The 24597-nt window shown below is 45.3% G+C and overlaps 2 protein-coding genes and 1 pseudogene across 2 annotated transcripts in view; 2 read left to right on the top strand and 1 right to left on the bottom strand.

Annotated features, from left to right (window-relative positions):
- Nucleotides 1–1311: 1311 nt before the first annotated feature.
- On the top strand, nucleotides 1312–2384 carry LOC6599664 (annotated as a pseudogene).
- Nucleotides 2385–2707: 323 nt separating this feature from the next.
- Nucleotides 2708–24597, top strand: part of LOC6599666 (contactin-associated protein-like 2) — a 50225-nt gene continuing 28335 nt past the window's right edge. The window contains exons 1-6 of the mRNA XM_026991626.1: nucleotides 2708–3282; nucleotides 15779–16362; nucleotides 16546–16816; nucleotides 18112–18331; nucleotides 19439–19574; nucleotides 21610–21894. Coding sequence (XP_026847427.1) covers nucleotides 15804–16362; nucleotides 16546–16816; nucleotides 18112–18331; nucleotides 19439–19574; nucleotides 21610–21894 — 1471 coding nt within the window. The 5' untranslated portion in view covers nucleotides 2708–3282; nucleotides 15779–15803. The remainder of the gene's footprint in view (nucleotides 3283–15778; nucleotides 16363–16545; nucleotides 16817–18111; nucleotides 18332–19438; nucleotides 19575–21609; nucleotides 21895–24597) is intronic.
- Nucleotides 13550–13825, bottom strand: LOC6599665. Its single transcript, XM_002024761.1, has one exon. It carries the CDS (start codon nucleotides 13823–13825, stop codon nucleotides 13550–13552), a length of 276 nt encoding a protein of 91 aa, XP_002024797.1.

The raw sequence follows: 24597 nt of genomic DNA, 5'->3' as shown, positions 1-24597 counted from the left end.
AATTGATTTATGGGTTTATTTCTTTGAACTGTGCCATTTTTCTCTCAGTGTGGGATTTTCCCTTTAAGTCTGGCGTGTGGGTGTGTGTGGCGCTCTGCTGTACAGTGCGGCCAATTAACGAACTACTTAGTGCACATTTAATGCTGCATACTTTTCGGCATGCACATATTTCTCTATTTGAAAGGGCAACTTTTTTTATAGGATGCCACACAGTGGTGGCTGAAAAATTGAAAGGAGTTGAGTAGTTTTGTAAAATATAATTTATAATAGCTCGTACATGTTTCTGAGCCTTAAAAGTCAAAGAAGCTGTCACCAGAGTCTGACAGTTCGTGCGGAAGTGTGTGTTTTCGCTTTTACAAGACATTTGCAGTTCGAATTCCACAGGGTAATGTCTCTGTGTGTTACTCCAGCACTCAAGACTGTTGGCAGTGGATGTCTTTATTAGACAAACTGTTCAAACTTTACAAATTCTAGTCTAAGAAAGCTCTTCATAATCCTCTCAAGTGTCATAAACATTGCCACCATAGAAAGGGAGGATCGGCACGGCAACCTCAGTGCTCCCTGTATCCTTCATCGAGTAGCGTAAATATATCCCTGTGCTGGTTGATTTTTCCCGCTTTCCTTTCGTACATTCTCATGGTTTTCTTAACCACACGAGTTCCTAATTAGCCAGCCATGAGTTGCCAATACGGCATTTGCGAGTACATGAATTCTAGGTTCCAGCCCCAGCCCCAGCCCCAGCCCCTGCCCCTGCCCCTGCAACAGCCCTGCCCTCTCTCCTGACACAACAATTTTGGCTTGTCTAATTACGGGGGGGGGCGTCGTCTCTCTATACCCCTACACACTCTGGAAAGTGTTCTTTCGGTTTGAGTTTCTGTCTCTAATTGCATTTCAAGCGATGCCAAACAATTTTGTGTGTACTCATCTAACGATGACAGGGGCTGCCTGCCAATGTACTGCAGGGCTTCGGTTCGGTTTGGTTCTGTGCAGATAATAAGCCGCTTGCCAGGGTGTCGTTAATTTGTGGGTGGCCCAAAAGTTGCACAAATTATCTGGCATGTGAGGAAAATTATAGAGGGCCGTTAATTGGCGCTGTAGGTGTTGGCCTGTTAACTGCCACAATTAAAATCAATGCCACGATGACCCAAATCCGTGTTGCCCTGAGTTGCCTTCGATATCGATATCAATTCGATGCGGTGCGGTGCGATAGACAGGACTAAGCAACTCTTTGGTAATCATTCCATTGGGCACTGTGTCAGAAACTACAAAAAGAGAAAATTCCAAATTCAAAAGTCAAAATCTAAAGATCTTTTTGGTTATTTCCTTGAAGTTTCCTCAGTTTAAACAGCCGCCATCATGGTCGTCATTTACGGTGTGGAGGAGAAGAAGACCATCCCCAATTACATGAAGTACGTCATTGGGGGCACTGCCGGCATGTTGGGCACTTGCATTGTCCAGCCCTTGGATCTGGTGAAGACGAGAATGCAGATATCGGGGGCCAGTGGTAAGCGCGAGTTCAAGAACTCCTTCGACTGCATTGCCAAAGTGTTCAAGGCCGAGGGCATACTGGCCTTCTACAATGGCTTGAGCGCCGGGCTGATGCGTCAGGCCACCTATACAACGGCCCGCATGGGATTCTACCAGATGGAGGTGGAGGCGTATCGCAATAGCTACAACCAGGCGCCCCCTGTCTTTGCCAGCATGGGAATGGGCATCCTGGCGGGCGCTTTCGGTGCGATGTTTGGCAATCCCGCCGAGGTCTCACTTATCCGGATGATGTCGGACAAATCGGTGCCCGAGGCGCAGAGGCGCAACTACAAGAACGTCATCGATGCCTTTATACGCATCACCAAGGAAGAGGGACTCTTCGCGCTGTGGCGCGGCTGCCTGCCAACCGTGGGCCGTGCCATGGTGGTCAACATGGTGCAACTGGCCTCGTACTCCCAGCTAAAGAGCTACTTCCATCAGTATATCAATGAGGGCTTTCTGCTCCATCTGACCGCAAGCATGATGTCCGGCTTTATGACGACCGTGGCCTCCATGCCGCTCGACATGGCCAAGACGCGCATCCAGAACCAAAAAGTGGTGGACGGCAAGGGCGAATATCGCGGCACCATGGATGTCCTGTTCAAGGTGACCCGCAACGAGGGCTTCTTCTCCATGTGGAAGGGCTTCACCCCCTATCTGTGCCGCATTGGTCCGCACACGGTCTTTGCCTTTGTCTTCCTTGAGCAACTGAACAAGGCCTACTACAAGTTTGTGCTCGGCCAATCCAGCTACGGCCCGGGAATCTGATCTGGTAAATTTATCAAAAAGCCACGACTACTATAAATCAGTAAATCTACTACTTCAGTAAATATACTCAGTTTCATTAACAGTTTCAATTCAATCTTTGTGGTCTACAATCCTCTGAAAGCTGTCCAGAAAAAACCCAAAATCCATACGCCTCACTCTTTGTGGAAAAAACTGCATAGATATGCCTTGGTTTTGCAATCATTTTCCACCTTCAAAGTTCCCCAATTTTTAGCATTGCACGATCCGTATTTCTCTCTCAGCTTTGTGCCGGCGCTCAGCTAAAGCTTTGTGGATCGTCGGGGGCTGCGGCTGCGGCTGGGAGGCCGCTTATCAAATTGGCTCCATCAGACGGTCCAGTACACGATCCGATTCGATGCGATCCGAGTCAGTTGCGTTCCTACGTTACGATCGAGCGGTTCGTTTGGCGGTTGCGGCTACGATTTGCGGTTGTGGTTGCGGTTGTGGTTACGGCTACGGTTGATACCCGGGCTCGTCTAGGGATTGCGATTCCTCTCAGCGTGTGTGTGTGGATTCTGAAGTGAGGTTGAGGCTGTGGCTGAGGCTGAGGCGGCGTCTCTAAATTGAAGCCACTTAAGTAAGCCGCAAAGGGGATCTCTGAAAGAAATCTCGCACAAAAACACACAGAACACAACAACGGCTCCGGGCATGAATCAACCTAGCGGCCGCGGAAGTGTTAATTTAAAGTCCAAAGACGACATTTAGATACGGTCTTCCAACTACTATCTGAGAGTGTTCCATTGTCCGCCCAATAAATCGTGGGTCTCTGTTTTTTTTTTTTTTGTTTTTTTTTTTGTGTCACTGAATTATGTGTTTGCTGATGTCCGATGAGATATATACATAAATCAATAATTAAGTGATAATTATTTATAGTGTGAATTAGACGGAGGGCATTGAAAAAATCTCCTCGGACGTGTTGTAAATCGCTGGAAATCGCTGCCCGAAAGAGCTCCGCTATAGCTCACCCAGGTGAGTTCTTCAGATAAGAATCAATCTGTCTCCGGGCATGCATTCTTTATGACAATACCTTCCCCTGGAGCCACAGCCACAGGCACAGGCGCAGGCCCCTGCCATTGTTTTTATGGTGGCACAGTGGGCCACTTCTACAGATTATTTTGATAAGAGACTATCGCTGACGCCGCTGATCGATTGATCGATCGCTTGACTCTCATAAGTAATTTACAAGCGTTTCATTGATTGACAAGTGGATGCGGGCACCGAACACAACGAAATTTGTCATAAAGTTTATAAAGATTGAATGTTGGAAACCCCGCGGTTACGTTTATTTCGATCACCTCATAAATTTCTATATGCAGATGAATCGGCGAATTATCTGATTGCATGTCTAATTATGGTTCAGAGTTCACAGTAAACTGTGATCTCCACAAATCCCCATTTTGACACTTCGATTACGGCTCTGCTCTAGTTAATTGTAGGGACTGTCGCTGGTTAGAACTGTTGCCGTGGGATGTTATTTATCGTTGCATTCCCTCACTCCCTCCCTCCCCCACTGGTAGTACAGGAAAAACTCTCCCTGATATTTGCCTTTAGATAAGAGAGATCATAATAAGCGCACAAAGCTCTTTTTGCTCTAGTTTCTATTTAATTATTTTCTGTTGATTCCTCTTGGGGCAATTAAAAGTAGTCTTATTGTTTGCTCCGTTAAATTTTTGGTATTGTTATCTCTCTTCACGGCTTGATTAAATTAAAGCCCAAAGCAAATAGAGGCACGGCACAGGTTCTTTTTCCCGCGTATTTGCTGGGAGATTTTCAACATTTTTTGTAGACAGAACCAGTTCGAATGAGAGGAGCTTTCCCAGCACAGAGCACAGAATAATTCAAATTCAAATTAAATTAAAATTTAATTAAAATGCCTGAATGCTTGAATGTAATTGCTTTTTTCGCGTTTGAAGTTTGATTTTCATTTGTATTTGCATTTTTTTTTTGTAGTAGCATTTCCCCCCCCCTTCGTCCAAAGACATTTTCACAAACGTTTTGTCGGGTTATTTGAACTAGAAATTCTAATTAGTTCCCATGTTGTCTGTATGTTGAATAATATTTTGTCAACGAATGAGTGAAAATAAACAATGACTTCCCCAATACTAACACGCATCGCTTGGCTTTTGATTGTTGAAATTTTAATTGGAAATCAAGCGGCAAAAATCAAATTAAAATAACATTTCTCCCAACTCCCATCAACCATCTCCCATCTCCCAATGGCAACTCAATAATGTAGTTAATGTTTGGTTAGAGCGATTAATGAGCGGACAATTGGTAAGGCAACCCGAGATGTGTGTCAACAAAAACTGAACGCGGTCGGACAATGTGACAATATATTTACGCAAATATAACGAATAAATAGTAAAAAATTTAATTATGCAAAAAGTCAAATAAGATGAGGCGGACAGAGAGACAGAGAAAGAGAGAGATGATGGGTTAGCCGAAGTGTTTGATACCCTAAGATGTTGGAAATTGATTTTACCAGTTGATTGGTAAGGAAAGAAGGATACATCTCTAACTGACTTTAAAGGATCAATCTCTAAATGATTTTAGTTTGGAATCATTGTGGGGCCTTTGGCAAGATCTCTTTCCATTCACTTATCTTCTTTATAAGCTAAAAGCTCGAAATTTGGTTGCTCAAATATTAGGTTAGGTAGGTTGAAAAATATATGTGTCTGCTTATCGAACCAGTTCTGAGAAAAACCACCTTTATTTTAATGTTATGGTCTGTGCTATGTGAAACCTAGAGAACCTTCCTATCTCTGTAAGGGGGAATTCCCGATGATGCCACTGTTTATAGGGCCTACCCGTCTGTTCAAGATTAAATGAATTGGTTGAATCAGCTCAAATATGTTTCACATTAGAATTCACATAATTAATTAATTAATTAATCTAATAATTATCTAATTAAGTGGAACTGATTCCACGTTTATCCAAAGCTTCTATGGCCCCCCGTGCATGCCTTATGCCTTGTCAAAGTAATTGTACTCAAATTTACACTTATCATTTATAAGTTTTGTTGTTTTTTTTGTGTTTTTTTTTGTTTCTGTATTGCAAATTGAAATAACAAATGTCGGAGTGTCATTACCATAGCCATGTCATAGCCTCCTAACCGGCAGACAAAACCGCACGTGATCTAACACCCACACACCCATACAATTGCATCCATAACTGGTTTAATAAGCTCCGATCTCTGATGTCTGTCGCCTGTCGCCTGTCGTCACCGCAGACGTCGACGCCAGCGCTTTGATCACATGACAGCAGCAGAATTGTTGGTATTTTTTTGTATGCTTTGTGTGTGTGTGTTTTTTTTTTGTGGAACATTAAATGCAATTAACTAATAAGCAAATGACCAAATGCTCCAGTCGAATTAATAATAATAAAAAATTCCATCTTAAAGAACGCACGCAAAGGCAAGGGTCAAAGTTCAAGCGCCAATATGCTTTATTTTCCTCGGTGAACCGGCGCGCCGCCAATTTCACATGTCATCGGGTCTGACAGAAGAGCGAGAAAGGTTTGCCGTTGGTTGGAAAAACAGAGACGAGCGGTGTCCCAACGATAGGATACCCTATAACAATTATAAGGATAGTGGAACTTGGAGAGCGGTTTATTCTACTTTGGAATACCCTTTGATTAAATCTATCTATTCATTTATCAAAAACGCAGGCCTAGCGCAGAAGTTGCTTCCTCTAGCTCTTATCCCATCAGCTCCCAGGGTAACAGACAGACACACAGACACTGGCTCTCCGCTCTCTTGATCAGCACCTATTCCCTACAGCCAATAAATGTACCCTTGTATACCCTAACCATTGCCGCATTATAACAGCATTTCTGTTGTCATGTGATGCGAGATCTTAAAGCTCAATCATTATCATGATGCCCCGGATCCCAGATGGATGCGTACACTCTCGTGCATGGCCACAATTTGTCTACGGCGAGCCGGCGAGAGTTGCAATTTTCGAATTAAGACAATTGCCACACGAATTACAGAGCAAAAGATGACCCCGACTAGATGCGGCGACCCAAGACATTTGCCTCCACATCTTCTTTTGTTCCTTTTTGGCGCGCCAAAATCAATGCCAAAAGTAATGCAAATTTGTGGACTCACTTTTCTTCGTTGTCTTTTGTGTCCTGTCCTCCGCTGCGGCTGTCCCAAAAATAAATTGAATTTTAAATGAAGCACACAAGCCACAGCAATATTCATCAAATATTTAGACATCCCACTTGCAAGATGCTCTTCAAAAAAGAAATTTTTATTAAATCACACAGTTTTTGGAGCCAACAGATGGCGTGCAGATCAGTGTGTGGGAGTCAAATATCGATCAAGGCGCTATTTAGATATCGATGTGGGCTAAATATCGACTGGAATGGCGAAATGGAATTAAAATAGAACCGAGCGAGCGATTAGCTGTGCAAAAATAAGCCTGATTTTTTGCGTGGGAGAGGAAGCAACATATCTTCTTGTATTCCCAATTATTTTCAAAAAAAACAAACCATCGATCACTGCGGCTTGAACATCGATTAGCGAAAGTCTTTGGTATCGTTTGGGCAATCCCACCCCTACTGCACAGTCGAAAGCAGCGTAGCCGCCATTGCAGCAAAACTCGCGCGAAAAAGAGAAAAATCGTGCAATAATGGGATTCAACAAGTTGACACGCTTTAATTGTCAAAGAACCACCATTACTTGACGTAAACATGAGAGTATGACCGCAAGAACAAGGAAAAATCGTGGACAAAGGCAGTGTCAGGGCCCCTGTTGTTTTCCAACGCGAAACGACGCGCACACGGGCAGAGGAACACCCGCAACACAGCCACAGGGGAGAAATGCCGGCCGGCCCGTCGTCCGTCCGACTTGTGGCTGGCAGCACATCAACGGTAATTTTCCAATTGACGCCTATTACGGTTAATCGTAGCAGTGACCCAAGTCCAGACTAAACTTAAACTAATAATGTGCACAGTTTAATGGCTAAGCCGCAACAAATCGCACCCTCCCCGCAGCCCTGCACAAGCCCTCTTCTAACCTGCAGTCTCCAACCCCCCTCCACCGCATCTATGGCCACTACAAAGCCTCTCTGCCGAGCACCCACTACAAAACCGCTACAAGACCGCACGACATGTCCGTTCTTGTCTCGGATGCCGCCAGCGCTCCCTCTCACTTGCTTCTGCACTGTGCTCTGTGTGTGTGTGTGTGTGTTTTTCTCCATAAACAAGGTATGTTAATTGGAGGGTAAGGCAGTCTGCAGGTGGCACATGCATCTGCACGAACTATTTATTTGCGCTTATCAAAGTCCCGACTGAAAGTGAAAAGGTCAGACGCCGTTCGCTTGCAGTGCCTTACCTGTAATTAAATATACCCTGTCGCCAACTGCATGCGTGTGTGTGTGCGTGCGTGTTTATGTGCGTCTGTTTTTTTCTTCTTATTCTTATTAGCACGCTAACGAACAGCGAACGGGAGTGCTAGGAGGTGGCTTTAGTATTTCGTCGGTGGAATTAGTCGCACCGCGTAGGTCAAAGCAAGTGGATTAAATGGCAACGGTAGAACGGTTCACCCACTCCCGCTCCTCCTGGTAGGATTCCTGCTGTCCGGCCACGGCCAATGAAGTATTCATTATCCTGGGACAAGCAATTAGCACGTCACCGAAAAAGGGTCAATGCCGTCTCAAAGGATTCCCGCTTTGACTGCTCATACGATTCGTTGACCCCACTCGCACGCCGCCGCGCCCCGGAGGATTCTCGTTTAATCAAGCCGTTTACGGGTTTCGTTTGGTACGGCTCGGGCTGCGGGTCCGGTATCCGGTATCCGGTGTCCGGTGTCCTGTTTTGTGGGTGTCATCGGCCTCCTGCCTGCCAGTCGATACATTGGTCGTGTGTTCAATTGTCTCTGATTTTCACGCAAATGTAATCCTGGACACCGGCTCCTGCTGCTCCTTGATTTCGGTCCTGCTCCCCGGCCTCGCCCCGTTCCCCCGATGTCGGTCCCGGACCTTGGTTGCTCCTTGATTTGGGTACCGTTCGTCGTACATTTCGGTGCGATTCTGTTTCGGTTTGTGTTTCGTGACTTGAGTAAAGGCAAAAGTTGATTCATCAGGCCGCAGGATATAAACAAACAAATACTCGTACCCGCACACTCATCCAAACGTTCATACACTGAAAGAAATTTATCGTTCCTCCAGAGGTTCTCTGATGTATGCATATATATTTTTTTGGGTTGTCCAAATACTGATAGATTCACGATCCGATCCGAAAACCTTGTAGAATCTCTAGATAATTTTGAGGTTTCTTTTTTCTGTGCATGGATGGAGAGCTATCGTACGACTGTGGAGCTGTTTTTCGTATGCGTCAGCACAAAATAAAATAGTGAAAAAATAAAGCACAATACCAATGCAGCGACATATCCTTGAAGCTCTCTCACACATACGCGCTCAGTCACGCAAAACACCAACGCGAGCCGAGCGCACTTTGACCTCATTTTGGGCAACGGCAACGGTTTTACGCTCGAGTGTGTCTCCTCCCACACACAGCTCTCTCTCCCTCTCCCTCCTACCAAGTTATGCACGTCCCAATGTTCGACGTGTGTTTGCTCGAGAGTTTTTCTCGTCTTTTTTTTTTTGCCCATAATGATTTCAGCGTGTTAGTGCCACAAACATGAACAAACATGCATGGAACAGGAAGCAAATGAAATCAATAAGTTGGTATCTCTTTCCCTCTCTATCTGACTCTCTCATCGCTTTAAATCGGTTTAGTGCTGCAGCTTGCATGCACGCCCCCTGGGGGGGGGGGGGTCGAGTTTTTTTTTCTCCTCCAAAATCCCCTGCCAAATCCGCGAATCCCTCCAAACCGCAGGATCGAAATCTATTGAAATTGCTCCGCCATTCTCGTTAGCCACTTAATTTTCGTATAAATTGCAAGTAATTAAGCCATTTTTGGATAGTTCATAAAAATGCTGCACAACTGAAAGCGTATTTAATTCAATTAATGCGGTTATTGGAGAGTGCTACAAAATACAAAGATACAAAAAAAAGGTGCAAAATGTGGGAGATTTTTAAGCGGAATACGAGAATAATATAATTAACATGCTCATTTTAGCTAATAAATGTGATAAACGCAGTTGCGGAAATTCATTTAAATAAATATTATTAAATATATGCAATAAAAACCCCCGGCCGGCCCAATAATGCCATAAGAAGTGCAGGGAAAATGTGTAAATGAAGCCAATTTGTGGCTATGTTTCGTGGGTAATCTACCTTTTTTCCGATCAATGAAATTAAAGGTTGATATTTTTTTTCTGTGGTCCTGAAAAAATTTAAATGTTAAACGGGTTCAGTGAAAGTGGATTTTTTTTTCCAATAAAGAAAATTCGGAAGCCCAACCCTTTAAAGTGAGAAATTTTCTTGAAGGATTGGTAATAAATAAATAAAATAAACTTAAAATTAAAAAAAAAAAAATAAAATACGAAAATCCCAAAAAAAGACCTGGAAAATACAACATATTATAAAATTAACCAAACTTTAACAGCCGGAAGTGAAGGAAAACCAATTGCACATTTCACGGAAATCCATAAATATTGAAACGATATCGAAGGCGATCAAAAGATTTGGCCATGTCCAGTTTATGACATGCCGCCGGGGTAAGGTGTTCCATACATGTGTGTATATATATATATATGTATACGTATCAAAGGCTTATGTGTAACACGAGTCTCGACTTACCAATTAAAATGCCTGGCACGCTCAATGGGTCATTAAAAAGCGCCTCGGTATCGTATTCGGAAATTTGCATAATTCTTTGGCGGTGACGTTTGAGGGCCAATGCACTCCGCTCCGCTGCTCCGCTCTGTCAGACAAAGAAACAACTAACAAACAATTTGATTGCTGCCACACCAAGTGCAAGCAAATTAAATAATAATTATTTATACAATAGCCAAATAACAGACAATTACAATGCATATGTAGCAGGCCAGATGTCCGTCTCCGTCCCCGGCCCCGGCCCCGACACCGTCATCTCAAAGCCAACGAGGCGTGTAAATTTCGTTTAATATTCTAAGCCCAAGAACAACTGCAATGTTGTTGGGGAATTATGTTACGGATTCGAGTGCGTTTTTGGTAGTGTTACATAAACTCTGGCTAAATGCAAACATTTATAGTTTCATTTAATGGCATCGTGTTTCGGTTAGCGACGGACGGGACGGACGGGACAGGCATTAAATCATTTTTAAAGTGCTTGCAAAACTAATTGAATTTGCTAGTGCGAAAATGCCAGCACAATTCTGGTCTTTAGCTTTTGTCTACAGTGTACAGTGAATGTTGGCTACAGTGGAAGCTGGAGGACCTTACAATTTTGAGGCCCCCAAACGCATGGCAGGCACAAACCTCTTGCTTTAAAGACCGAGGAGTGCTGCCGCATGGCGCGTGACCGTTATTACGACTCTTACATCCCATCGTTTCGATTCTAATTTAAGTAATTGCTGCACTTAAACTATATCCATGTGTGCAATTTCATTTAAATATTCAATAATTTTCGAAATTAGTTCTCAAAGATTTATGCGAATTGGCAAAATTTACGCATATTCCCCCTTTTGATGATTCTATTTTGAGGAGAACTATAAACTTTACAGGGTACTAAAAGCCGCGTTCTGTTTGCCTCTAAAACTTCTGCTGGGATATCAAAAAGTTGATCCTTCGTTAAAGCTCGTGCAGTATTTCTGTTTTAGCTAATCCCGACTGTAGAGCTGCTTTGGTGTCTAGTGAAGCAGAAGACAACAATAAAATGTCTGCAGCCTTCGCAAACTTCTACTCTCTCTCTCTCTCTCGCTCTCGCTCTCGCTCTCTTCCTCTCAGTCTCCGTTGATTCAGCACCCCAGGCCCCCTGGCCGCCCACGCAGTTAGCAGCGTTGCTGAGCGCTCATTCATGCATCCTGATTTCTATTATATCACACATGTACACGAGGCGTCTATGTTGGTATAAGTTCGCACTTGTACGTGTAGGCGACCGTGACGGCAACGCAACGGCATTGCCAACAGCATCAAACACTAAAACAACAAATGACAAAGGCGAATGCCATTGTTGTTGTGCGGAGCCCTCTGCCATTGTCGTCGTCGTCACTTAATATACAAATTTCAGTAAATATTTTTACACACACAAACACAAACACAAAGAGAGAAAGAGTGTGAGTGTGAGTGTGAGAGGAACCCATAGGGGCGACTGCAATTTCCGCGCATTGCACTCGCTTCGAGCTGTCGCGCTCATGTCATGGCAGCACGACTTTCCTTCCTTCCCGCCCCCCGCCCCCACATCCCACATCCCGTTACCCCTGCACCATTTCCCCATTTCACAGCAATGGTTGTTCCTTCAGTGCCGCCTCTGCCGCCGCCTCCTTCGGCAACAATTCGTTCAATTTCATGCAATCAAGTTATTTTAATTCATTACCCTTACGCGACCAACACTTGGGAGACATGCACAAACACGACACTGCACTGCACGCACACACACCCACACACACACGGGCATATGTATGTATGTATATTTGCCAGAACAGTTACTCCTCTCAGGCAATCGCCCCACCAGCAGGCAGAAAAACGTATGTTATGGAGACATACGAGATTTACGATAGCTTTAGTTTATTTGGTTTATTTTGATTTGAATATTGAAATATTGTAGTTAACCGTCAATCATTCCATCACTACAGTAGTAATTACGATGTCATCTATCGCCCAAAGCTCGAAAAAATCCGTTCATAGTTTTCTTAAACCTTAATTATATCCGTTTTAAAACTTTTTAGTTTAATTCTCGTAGAAGAATAACATACGGGGCAGGCCTCGGCTATAACTTTCGCCAAAACTTTCCCATTTACTTTTGAAAACGAGAAACGTGTGTGTTTTTCGGGAGCTTTTAGCTACGAAAACGGAAAGTTTTAACTGAAAAGTGAAAACCGGAGCTGCCTTCCTGATAATACATTTTAAACCATTTAATCCCAAGTATTACTATACATTCTGGGTGACACTTTCTCGATAGAGTGCAACGAGAAATCTTCGAGAACAAATGCAGCCTCGTGTCTGTTTGTGGGGTGTGTCTTAATGGCTGTCCTTCTGCATGTGCATTTTGCCTTGCGACACTTGACATTACAAAAACTCTGCCCCGTGTGTGTGTGTGATATAAACACATGCAAATAACTACACACACACACACACAGAGAGCCATATCTGTAGAAAGACACACGCACGACTATCAAAATGTCAGACATCTGTCATTTAATTTAATTTGACTTCACTTTGCTTTCATTTGCCATCCCCCTACCCTTGCACTCCTCCACGCCGCCTTGTGCCAGTGCCAGTGCCTTGCCTTGGCATTCTTTTTTTCTGCGCTTTCTTTCACTTGTTCTCCGTCTCTTTCCCTTTTTTTTTCCACTATAGCGCGAGAGGCGTCGACGCCTGAGCACAAAACGTGTAATTTAGAGGGTGGTGCGATAGGGAGAGGGAGAGGGAGAGAGGAAGAGAGACGGTAGGGAGTATTCCTTCAGGCTGCTGTTATTACTTAGTTGGTTGTTGTTTCTCTCGTTGTTGTTCCCCCTTCTCGTGCTCGTGCTCGTACTCGTACTCGTACTCGTACTCGTTGTTGTTGCTGTTGTAGCGCAACGTACGCGAGCTCAATTTAAAACGTTTTGCGTTTGCTGTGAAAACGGTAAAAGGAGAAGGAACTAGAAAGGAGACCGAGTGAGAGAGAGCGAGTGCATCGATCAATGAATACCCTTGAAAGGGGAATTGGAATAAACTTTTTCGGGGGAAATTGAAGTGCTTGAATGGTTGAATGGGAATGGGCGGAAATGCATGTGGGAATTGCTATGGACATATACGAGTATGAATGAATGAATGAATGTGAGTGTGAATCTGTGTACGATTAATTTGAATGGATGCATTCGTGTATGAATGAATTAATGCATCACGAATGAACGGAAAATTAATCAAAAATCCATGAATTACTGAATGTTTATAGGGGCTTTTTGGGGGGTGCTCTAAGAACCCATATACCCGTTACCCTTGCCCTTTTAGAGGGCATCCCGAAAGACAACATGACTTGATTTGCATAGGAAATTTTATTTCTTTGAGCTCTAAGCTAAGTTAAACTATGGAAAAGCACACATCATTTACGTTAAGCTAAAACTAATTAAACTTGTGCTCCCCAGGAGGGGGTAACGGTAAAACTATAGTGGAAAAAAGAGGGGGGTTTGCCCTCCTTGTAGTCAGCTTTCTCGTCTCTCCTGTTGCCTGGCAATGGCTTTCAGCTGCTTGTTGCGATGCTTGAGCTTCTGCTGGAGCGTTCGCTTGAACTGCGTCTCTCTGTTGAGGATCTCCAGATCCTCGTTGGTGCAGGCGCCCAGCCGTTGCTTCTGCTTGGCAATCAGTTCCTTTGTCAGCTGGATTTTGGTCCTCGAAACCTTGGTGTATAGCATCTGGCGGCGTTGCAACTCCTGGCGGTGCAAGAACAGAGCGTAGGCGGTACCGCTGGATGATTCCATGCTGCTGGCTGACTGTTGAATGTCTGCCATGCCCGGAGTGGCTTGAGTTTTTAAAGGACCATGTCCTGGCCTGGCCCGGCGTGGCCTGGCCTGGGCTTTCTTGGGTTTAGGAAATCCCATGTGTTATGCATGCATGGACTTGTTTATCTTTTTTGCTGGCCTGGCCTGGCCCACTGGCTGTGATTTTTCCTTGCTGGCCAATCCTTTGGGGTGTCGTTACCTGAGTGCTGCCTGTCTGCCGCCTGCCTGTCCGCCGACTTAGCGTCCCACGCAGGTAACGGATGGTTTATCTGTTTCCGCGTTTCAGGCCAAACTTTTCCACAAACACACACACACTCGCACACGAATACCCACACGCACACGTGTTGTTCCATTAATGCACTTTGGGCCAAAGTCTTCGGTGTATGGCGAGGAGGATTTGCTGCGCCATGCCACAGAAAAGTTGGGTCAACTTTGCCGCTCGACTGACCCCGTAAAGAGAAAGAGAAGACGACACTCTGTGGCACACACACACACACACAGAAGAGGGAGAAGGCGGAAACATCTAGGCAACTTCTCGGCCAAAAATCCAATGCAATTTTGGGGGCCATCCATCCATCCATGCAGCACCCTTCGACCCCCGCCCAACCCCCCCCCACCCAACCACTCAACGACAGGATAGCACGCACGTCCTGCCCAGGCCCCTGGCATATGCATCAATAATTTTGTGCCAGCATGCGACTTGACCTGGACCCCAGAACCCCCCTCGACCACACCCACACGCCACACGCTACACTCCACACTCCACACTCCACTATCTCTCCGCTCGCTCTCTCTGTCTCTGTTTCTCTGAGGTTTATTAATTTGCATGAACTCTGGCTCCGGGGCTATGGCGCTCATTTTTCATGCTGCCAGGGCAACCGAAAGCCACAATTAAAAATTGCTTATGAACGGAAATGGCAGACAAAACATAAAGGAGAGGAGCATATGATGGCTGCCTCGTCCACTGATGATGGAAGCGAGCCAAAAACTTCTGGACGAGGCAGTGGTGGCCGCAGTCCCTGACTAAGCCATAAGCCCGAAACCTCGCAAAGTTTTCTCTGGGCGAAAACTTAATTTCCTATTTCCCTTTTAGTTTCCGCTTGGCTATATCCACCTCCATCACATCCCCATCCCCATTCCATACTATTTTCTTTTGGCCATTTAGTGTAAACTGTGCGCATCATTATTTTGAAATTTTTGACACTTTTTTCGCTTGATGGTTGGGTGCTAAGCTACTTGTAAATCAACTTTGCAGCTCATGCGTCTCACCAGAGAGAGCAAGTTTTCTTCTACACATACACATACTTGTAGTGTGTGTGTGTGTGTGTGTGTGTGTCACATTTCCGGCGGAAGTGTAAGCAGAAAAGTTCGTTTCGTTTCATTCTCGTTTACGCTAAATGCCATCAAGAAATGCAGCGTCGTCGCTTCATTCTCAGAGCCCCAGCCCAAAGAAGGAGAGACACAGCCAGCAGCCAGCAGCCAGCAGCCAGAGTGAAGCTGAAGCTGTAGCTGAAGGAGCAGAGACATTGACTGATGATGATGAGGCACGATGATGTAAATGGGATTTTAGTGCGGAGCGCCGCCACATGACAATAGTAAAGTTCTTCTCCTTCTTTGTCGCTCCCAATCATAAGGCTGTGATAGCTCTGTTCCGGTTCTCTCACTCGCTTCTCACTTCTCGCCTTGGGTTTTTTTTTTTTTGCTCTTCAGCGACAAGCACGTAAATTGCCTGACTGAATTTATTGTGCAATTACAAGGAAATCTAATGAATAGCCCAAGGAACGCCATGGAAATGGCTGGCACACAGGCAGATGAATGGGGCAGGAGGCACAGCCACTAAATTCTGGAGTTGTCGGCTGCCATCTTTGGGTAGAATTAAGAGCTTTAGCTACACCCACTAACTGTCTATCTTTTCCCCTCTTTCTCGTGCAGTTTCCAACAACAATAACACATACTCATGATGGGACACGGACAGCCCCTAGTGCTAGCAGTGCTCTGCTACCTCGGCGCCTGCACGTCGGCCCTGAGCCTGCCCAATATGACGGCGTCCGATGGGGCCGCTAGTGGAGGCCTGATATTGCCCCCGCTCGTTGTGGGGCCCAGCGGCAGCAGCATCGGTGGCAGCAACGGCAGCCTGATCAGCGGCGGCGGCGGCGGCCTGGCAGTGGGCATTCCCGGCGGACAGTCCACAGCTGAGGCGGGCGGAGGAGGAGGAGCCACCAGTCTGGGCGGCAGCCAAATGGGCGGCAGCAGCGGCGGCAGCGGCAGCAGCAGTGGCGGCGGCCTCAGCGGCAGTGGCAACAACTCGGCCATGGTCCAGGCGCCCAAGGAGAAGCTGTACGAGAAGTGTACGGGTCCCGGGGATCCGGGCCCGTGCAAGCAGTACATCTACAAGTGGCGCTACGAGCCGACGACCAACGAGTGCACCAACTTCATTTGGGGCGGCTGCGATGGCAATCCCCAGAATCGTTTCAGCACCGAGGCGGAGTGCCTGTTCCACTGCATTGGAGGGCCACGTAAGGCAGAGCTAACGATTGAGGGCAGCAGGAGGCGACAGAGAAACATTGTATTATATAGACTCGATAAGAAATCTGATGATTGTAATCCCTGTTATCGAGATTTATGTATTCTCCCGCGCTCCCTGCCCCTCCCGCCACATGTGTTCTCCCTATTGACAAGCCTGACAATCTCTTTTGCAGACACATTGCCGCCATTCCTGCAGTCAACCACTCGCGAGCCCAGCACCACAGAGAGCTCGCAGCTCATTGGATCGGCGTACACCCAGAGTCCGGCCCAGGCCGCACAGGATGAGGACGGCAGGACGGGAGATGGCACCACCCCAGTGCCCATCGAGCAGCGCGGCCCTGAGCTGACGTTTGCGGAGACGGGCCAAGGCAAAACTTTCGTTTTTGCCAAGAACAACACGTTCATCCAAATGGACGGCGACATCATACAGACATTTCAATTAAGGTGAGTGGGTACCCACGACCTGCGACCCACGACCCCTGTTCGGGACATCCCGTAACTCCTTTGCATATTTCACTCTTTGCCACGTTGCATGCAGCATCAGCGCGCGTCATTTGGCGGCTTGTTGGACTTTTGGCTCAAATTTGGATATGATTTCGCTTAACCCTAGGAGGGCTGTGAGGAAACATTGAAACATATAAATTCTAAGAACTGCGAGGATTATTATTTGAGCAAAGGTCTGTTAAGGATTTAAAGACCTATTGTAGGAATTTCTGATCCAATTCACTGAGATCTGAGTATTAGAGAGTTCTTCAATTACAGAGCCAATGATATCTTAGAAGCAGGAAGATCTAAAGATGAATTACCATTGTTTTCCATCTCAAAAGAGGAATTTTTAGGCCCATTAAATGATGTGCCTCCCACAATTACCTGCAAAAAAAGCAATAAATCTCCGCTCTGTGGGGTTAAAACGTAGTCCCAAAGCTGTTGCAAGTGCAATTAGCCAAAAACTGACATAGTTTCTCAAATTGATTTTCTACTTGAGGGACAAGCAGTCGCCTTATCGATGGGGCCAAACAAAAACACTCACGAAACGTTTTGAGAGGGTCAAAGAGAGTGCCCAAAAGCGGGCACAAATGCGGGCCGGACCGGACCGGACCGTACCGGGCCGGACCGAAAGTTAATTTTCTGCTCAATTGCAGAGAGACCTCTGCTCTTGGCCAAGAAAATGACTTTCTGTCTTCGTTTTCTTGGGGCCAGAATAGAGAATTTAAAATTCAATTTGGGCCAAAAACATTTGGACATTTGCATATTAAATTAAGATAAAAAATATTATTTAAATGTGGCCCATAGAATGGAGAGAGCTGGGCCACATGCCACATGCCACGTTGGACAAACATGCAGACAGGAGGCAAATAAAATTAAACATGACTTGGGCCAAAATAGTACTGGCTTTTGTTATCGTTGTTGTTAGTGCTGCTGCTGCTGCTGCTGCTGCTGCTGCTGCTGGCCAGTGGCTACCACAAGCACTTGGCCAAGTTGGCAATTTGTGCTGTAGTTTTAATTGTAACTCATGTTGCTCCCAGCAGACATGCAGCACCAGCAGCAGCACCAGGAGGAGAAGCAAAAGCATTCAAGAGCAAAGAACAAATAAATTTAAAACTCTGGCAGGCGTACAGACCATCATCATCTTGTTCCCTCTTTCCCTCACACACACACATATGCTAATGCAACAATTCCCTACTCTCTCTCTCTCTCTCTCTCTCTCTCTCTCTCCCTCTGTCCGTATTTCTCCACAGACTTTGCCGTGAGATTTCATTTCAATTCCGTACTCGACTGCCGCACGGCCTGCTCGTCTATCACAACGTTAAGAATCCGGATCGCATTAATTTGGACCCCTATGCACTCTATGTGATTGTGGAGAAGGGCCAACTGAAGGTGGTCCATGTCTTTGGCAAGCATTCAACGAGTGTCACTGTGGGCGAGAGCCTGAATCGAGATGAATGGCACAGTGTGATGGTGAGTGTCCCTGCCGCCTCCACCGAAAAACCAGGTCAAGTCTGGAGGGAGCATATCATTTGCCTGGCAAAAGTATGAATGCAGTTCCTGTTGCACGCGTCGTGCCCCCTGCCCTGCCCTGCCCTGCCCCTGCCCGTGCCCTGCCTCCCCTATGACCAGATGAGCGGTTGAGCTCTTTATGAGAGTGTCAGGGTATCCAGGATTCGTGTGGCTGCTGATGCTGCCTGTTGGCCAACATTAGCATGGCCATGCGTTCAGCAAGCAATTAGCAAGATTGCAATGCGGAATGTGTGTTTCCTCCGTCTATCCCCCACCCCCTCTCCCCCTGCATGCTGCACTCTCCCTCTCTCCGTAGTCTGTGTGTAGTCTCTATGTGCGTGCGTGCGTGTGTGTAAAACGCTTTATCAAACTTTTATAACAAAGCGAGCAAGTTGATTTATGTACGCTCCCAACTTTGTTAACTCACCTCGGACATGGGGTGGATGAGGGGCACACCACACGCACACACGCACACACACACACACACACACACAAAAAACCCTCAAGCATCGTCAGCATCATCATCATCAATAACAGTGGCAGGAGGCAGGAGGAGCAGGCGGCGGCACAGTCCCCGTTTTAGTTCGCTTGTATGTATGTTCCATATTTAAAACAAACAGATCCCCACTACTAATCACACCCTTACAAATGCCCAGGACTATGCACAGGGATACACGGGACCACACAGATATACACACGAATGCATACAGATACGATATCCCCACAGACAGGGGGCACTCATAAATAACACGCAAATTCCTAATGAATTTCAGCTGATCCCAACAGCAGCAGCAGTTGCAGTTGCAGCATTCATTTTTGTAGCATGCAGCAGCAGCAGCAGCAGCAGCAACAATTTATCGCTGGCAAAAACTTGCAGCTTCAACTCGTTGGCCGAAACGCATAAATTCATAAATTTTTATCATTTGTCTGTGTGTTTGTGTGTGTGTGTGTGTGTGGGGGGGAATGCCATGCCACCATCCTGCTTTAGCGAGCTTTGGGTTTATTGGTTTCGCTCTCTGCCCTCCCCTTCTCTAACCGATCTCTCTGTCTCTCCCGTCTGCTGCACAGGTGCGCATCGATGTCCATGGGGCAAGATTAATTGCACGCGTCGACAATAGTCAGGAGGAGGTCTATCTGAAAGGACTGAATCACGAGTACAACTATGGCGTCTCCACGAATCTGCCGTCGGTTGTGCTGGTTGGAGGTGAGTGCCCAAATCAATTGTATGTGTGTGTGTCTGTGCAACCCCCCTGTCCTCCTTCAAACACACACACACACACAGAAAAACACCTGTGTGTACAATCAATCATATTAAAGGCAACGCCCGAATGTATGCAATGATTTTTGTACGAAAATTCACACACATACATACATACATAAAGCAACGCGCGCGCATCCAAACATCGGAGGAACATCCGTGGAAAATATATATATATATGTATGTGCATATATAGAAAAGGAAAAATCGCTGGAAAATGTGCAACTGAAAATGGAAAATCGAATTTGCAGCAGCATCAACCGGCACACACTTGCTCATTTCCCATTGAATCCGGGGGCTTTAGGTGTGTTTGTGTTTGTGTGTGTGTGTGTGTATTGGCGGGACGCCACTCTCTATGACTTTGAAAAGGTGCCTTTGCTGCGTTATTTGGAAATTTAATTATTTCACATTGCCAGCCACCAACCAACAAAAAAAAAAAAAAAGAAAGAAAGAAAGGAAATCTGAAACCCCAGGAAAAAACTGAGCTCCTGTATGAAGAGGGCAATAGAATGGGCCATTGATTGCGATGCCAGGCTGTTCTAGTTTTCGATATAGTACCCACCCGCTGCGTGAGTTTAAAGTCGAATCGAGGCCACAAAACGAACGCAATGATTCCCATAAGAACGGACTCCTGATGGAGCGTCAAAAGGAAAGACATTGCAAGTATTTGTATCGCCGGCTCCAATCAATAATCGATAAACACAATTTGTACACAATAAATGTGCCTTAAAATCAGTTTAAAGATAACAATAGTACTCAAAGAGTACAGGGGTATATTAAACCCGTATCAAAAATCGTGGAAAAACCAAACAAGAGTGGAAATAGTTTTAAAAAAAAATGGGTTTTCACTTACATTTTGACATTAATATGAAAATATTGGATTCAAACATATGTATTTTATATTTAAAATAAATACATTTCATATTTAAATTAATTATTTTCCTATTTAGAATGAATCTACTACGTAAAAATGTTTTTAGATTAAATTAAAAATATATTTTAGATAAATATATTTTTTATTTAAATTAATTATTTTCCTATTTAGTATTCAAAAATATCTTTAGATTAAATTTATTTCCTTAATTTTTTAAATTTATTTTAAAGTATTTTTTATTTAGATTTGGACTTAATACATTTATATTTAAATCCAAATACATTTTTGTAATTGTCGAGGCACTTGTGTCGTCACTGAAGACCTTTCTCCTAGGTTCTATTTATATCAAATCCACTTTTACAAGCAATTTCCATTTCCTGATTCCCAAAATCTACACTAATTTCTGTAAAATGAGTTTTTAAAGTTAAATGAATCAAAATTTGTGGCCACAATTAAGCAACTATTTCTCATTTCCTGAAGGTAAAAAGCAATGTTTTAAGAGTGCATAAAAATTAAATGAAATTCTTTTGGCTTGGAACGCAGGCGCCCGTTCCCTCGTTCGACGGAATTTCTGAACCAGCACCACAAATGTGTGTGTGTTTTTCGCTCCGAAATTATAAAATCCCTTAGCCCATGGCCGAAAATGAAACTAAAGTTGTGCTCTTTTTTGTTGAGAAAGGCTGTCGGCTTTCGGCTTTCACTGTATTTATTTAGAGCGTTCCTTGCTGGTGGAACTGGAACCCAAACAACCGAATGGAGACAACTTTTTTAATTAAGCAATATTTAAATCTCCGAGCAAAAGCAGCGCCCGGCCAAAAATCCCATCAAAACTTTCAACTGTAAACAAGAGAATTATGTTATGGGTCTGTCCAGAAATGGCCACATCCCCTGCTTAATATATAAACCCAGCCATGCCCCAGCAAACACACACACACACAAACAAGACCCCTGCAACCCGTGCCAACCGCTTTAACCCCTGATGGATATTGCCACAAAATCCATTGCCAAATATTCTGCATGTTAATTAATCTGAAGACAATCTCAATTTCTCTCGCTTCTCTCTCTCTCTCTCTGTGTCTCTCTGTCTCTCCCCTACCCAATTGTTAGGCCTTTCGTCGGAGGAGAAGCTGCACGGCGTGAAGTACATTACGGAATCCTTTGTGGGCTGCATACGCAACGTGGTCCTGAGCTCTGGCAAGGCTGCCTCCGATCTGCTGTCCATTGCCCCGCTGGTGGCCACCAAGCATGAGAACGTCAACGAGGGATGCTTTGATATGTGCGACTCTCGGCACAATCTGTGCTTCGTGGGCTCCCGTTGCATCAACCACTATGGGGGCATCTCCTGCGACTGCTTTGGCACCCACTACGAGGGTGAACACTGTGACATCTACAGTGAGTATTTCTCCCATTCCATCCCATCCCATGCCATCCATCTCCAGCCCCGTATCTGTATCTGAACATTGCCCCTAGGGGCGACATTTTGTTTTAATTATAAACTATGTTTGTTTGCCTTGCGGTTAGCCACTGGCCCTGCCCATGGCTGCCCCTCCACTCTTTGTCGCTCTCTCTCTCTCTCTCTCTCTCTCTTCTCTCCCTACAGCTACAGTTTTAAACACGCTAATGACCTGACCATAAATTATGCAAAATAGTGTTTGACTTTTTGACTGGCCGGCCTCCTCCTGGTCCTCAGACCCAGCAGCCGGCTATGACCAGGACAGGGCAGAATGTGCGCCAAATTAGTTTGTTAAGCTCCGATATATACTACCCCCCCTCCATACCAGAACTCTTTCAACCCACTTCGAAGCCTTCAACAACATCCGACATTTAGTTAATGACATAAAGCCAATTCCAGGCCGCCATAATCCCAATTAAGTCACGCGAGACCATTATATAGGCATTGCCCATTAAAAATTGAGCAGCTCGTTTATGTTTTTTGACATTGTAAAATGGGCGGGAATCACGATAGGCAGGGGGTCAACTGTTGTGCATTCGGTACAGGCACGTAATTGGGAGTTGAATTTCTGTTTTTGAACTCAAACCGAAGTTTGTTTACCCTTTTGCGAGGGGCTTACAAAACTACTCCTTTATCGGTCTCCCAAGAGACCAAGAACTCAATTGAATAGCTATATAAGCTGGAATAAACCTGAATTGTTGCTCTATGATGACTTCCTTATGATGTCATTCCTCCCAATTATAATCACTCCCAAAGATCAAAGATCATCTCATACCATAAGCCGATCAATCTACCAATTATCCATCCTAAAGATCTTCCTCAACGTTCAACTGCTGGCATCACTTGCAATCGTTTTTGTGCGAGGACCACTTTCAAAGATCATTTAGCATTACCCAATGATCCTTCTTAGTGTTCAACTGATTGGATCTTTCTTCATTGATCGCGGATCAGTTGGTATAATGAACCACCTTTTGAATGATCCCCACCAATGGTAAATCTATCCAAAGATCGAGAACTTTCCATGATCACTCTCGGCAATGACTGTCTTGGAATCCCAATCCCAAACACTTTATTATAGCACAGTGAAGGCACTCGGCAAATCCCAATTTCCAGTTAGAGGGCATAATGGGACATGCATTCTCTACAGATTTCGAGTACGATTGCATTCGCAATGTTTGCTAAAAATTTGCATGCAAATGATGGCCAGCACACACACACACACACACATACACAGTAAAAAAAAATCCCAACAAAAATCCCAACAGACTTTGCGGGTGGAAGCGGATTGAAATGAAGTGGATGTACGGAGGGAAGGGAGTGTGGCTAGAAGTGGAGTCCCGGGGAAGGACTCCAGCTATTGATGCAATCGACAGCTGCAAATTGCACGGTAAAAAAAAAAGCAGAGCTAACTGGCAGCCATGACAGCGATGGCCATTTTGCCCCTCTCCCTCCCTCCCTCTCTCTCTCTGTCTGTCTGTCTGTCTGTCTAAATGGCGTCTGTCAAGGACAACGAGCGACCGCCGTGACGTGCCAGTTTGTCGAGCATTTACAGCCCCGACTGGTGCTGGTGCTGCTGCTGCTGCTGCACTTGCAACCGATCACAATTATGTAACGAACGCCGAACGGCAAGTGCAAGCAAATTACACAGATGTAGTTGACGACGACCCCTGCAGTTCCTGTAGGGTGTGCGCTGCATGTTGGACGGCTTCTGCGAACGGAAACAGTGTCAGGCCATTAAAAGCGCACAAACACACCCACACCCACAGCCACAGAGAGAGGAAAGAAGTAGAGTCGTCCTAGCGGAGGCACATACAACACGAATTGGGGACATAATCAAACGCAGGCGCTTTTGTAATGCAATAACTAAAATGACAACTGCCAGTACAAGGACAAGAGCGCCTGTACCATGTAGCCCTACACCCGACCCCCCGCACCCGCACCCACACCCACACCCTCAGCGGCAACGGCGACGGCACCGGCACTTTCCCTCATTTCCATTGTACATTTTCCGTGCGAAAAGTCTCAGCGAAATGCATTCCTATTTTTGGGTGACAGGGAAATCATTAGCCCCACAAAAGCTGGGGGCAGGGGTTGCAGAAGGGGTGCAACAAAATTTTGTGAAAAGAGGCTACAAGATATTTCGGCTTCCGGCATGAACGAAATGAAATCCCAACCATGAAAAGGACAGCAAACAGACAGGACCGGAGAGGAGAGGGGTTCAGAGCATGTCCTGTCCTGTCCTGTACTGTACTGTACTGTACTGTCCTGTCAGATGTGATGCGGCCTCGAGCTTAGTTCAACTTGGGTTCAGATGGGAGTTGTCAGATGAACGGACAGCCGAAAGAAGTGCAGTTTTGGTGTCAGAAAATGCTAGATTTGATTAGGAACAGAACAGCATAACTATGGATGGGTGGAAAATCTCCTAAGTAGCACCTATGCTGGAACAATATCATATGGGTTCTATGACAAGTGCTAGAAAATTGAGAGAGGTCGCTGTCTGCTGTTTTATGACATTTCCCATTTACAGTCGACTCTTTTTCGAGATCAAAAGGCATAAGAACAGTAGTCTATGTATTGCCAGTTGTTCTAAAGAATATTTTTGACATCCTAGTAGTCGTCACATATTCAATCCCTCTCTAAGG

Source organism: Drosophila persimilis, unplaced genomic scaffold (genome assembly GCF_003286085.1).
Source record: "Drosophila persimilis strain 14011-0111.01,24,50 unplaced genomic scaffold, DperRS2 tig00000676-arrow-arrow-pilon, whole genome shotgun sequence".
NCBI lineage: Eukaryota > Metazoa > Arthropoda > Insecta > Diptera > Drosophilidae > Drosophila > Drosophila persimilis.
This window is presented reverse-complemented; position numbering and strand designations above follow the sequence as displayed.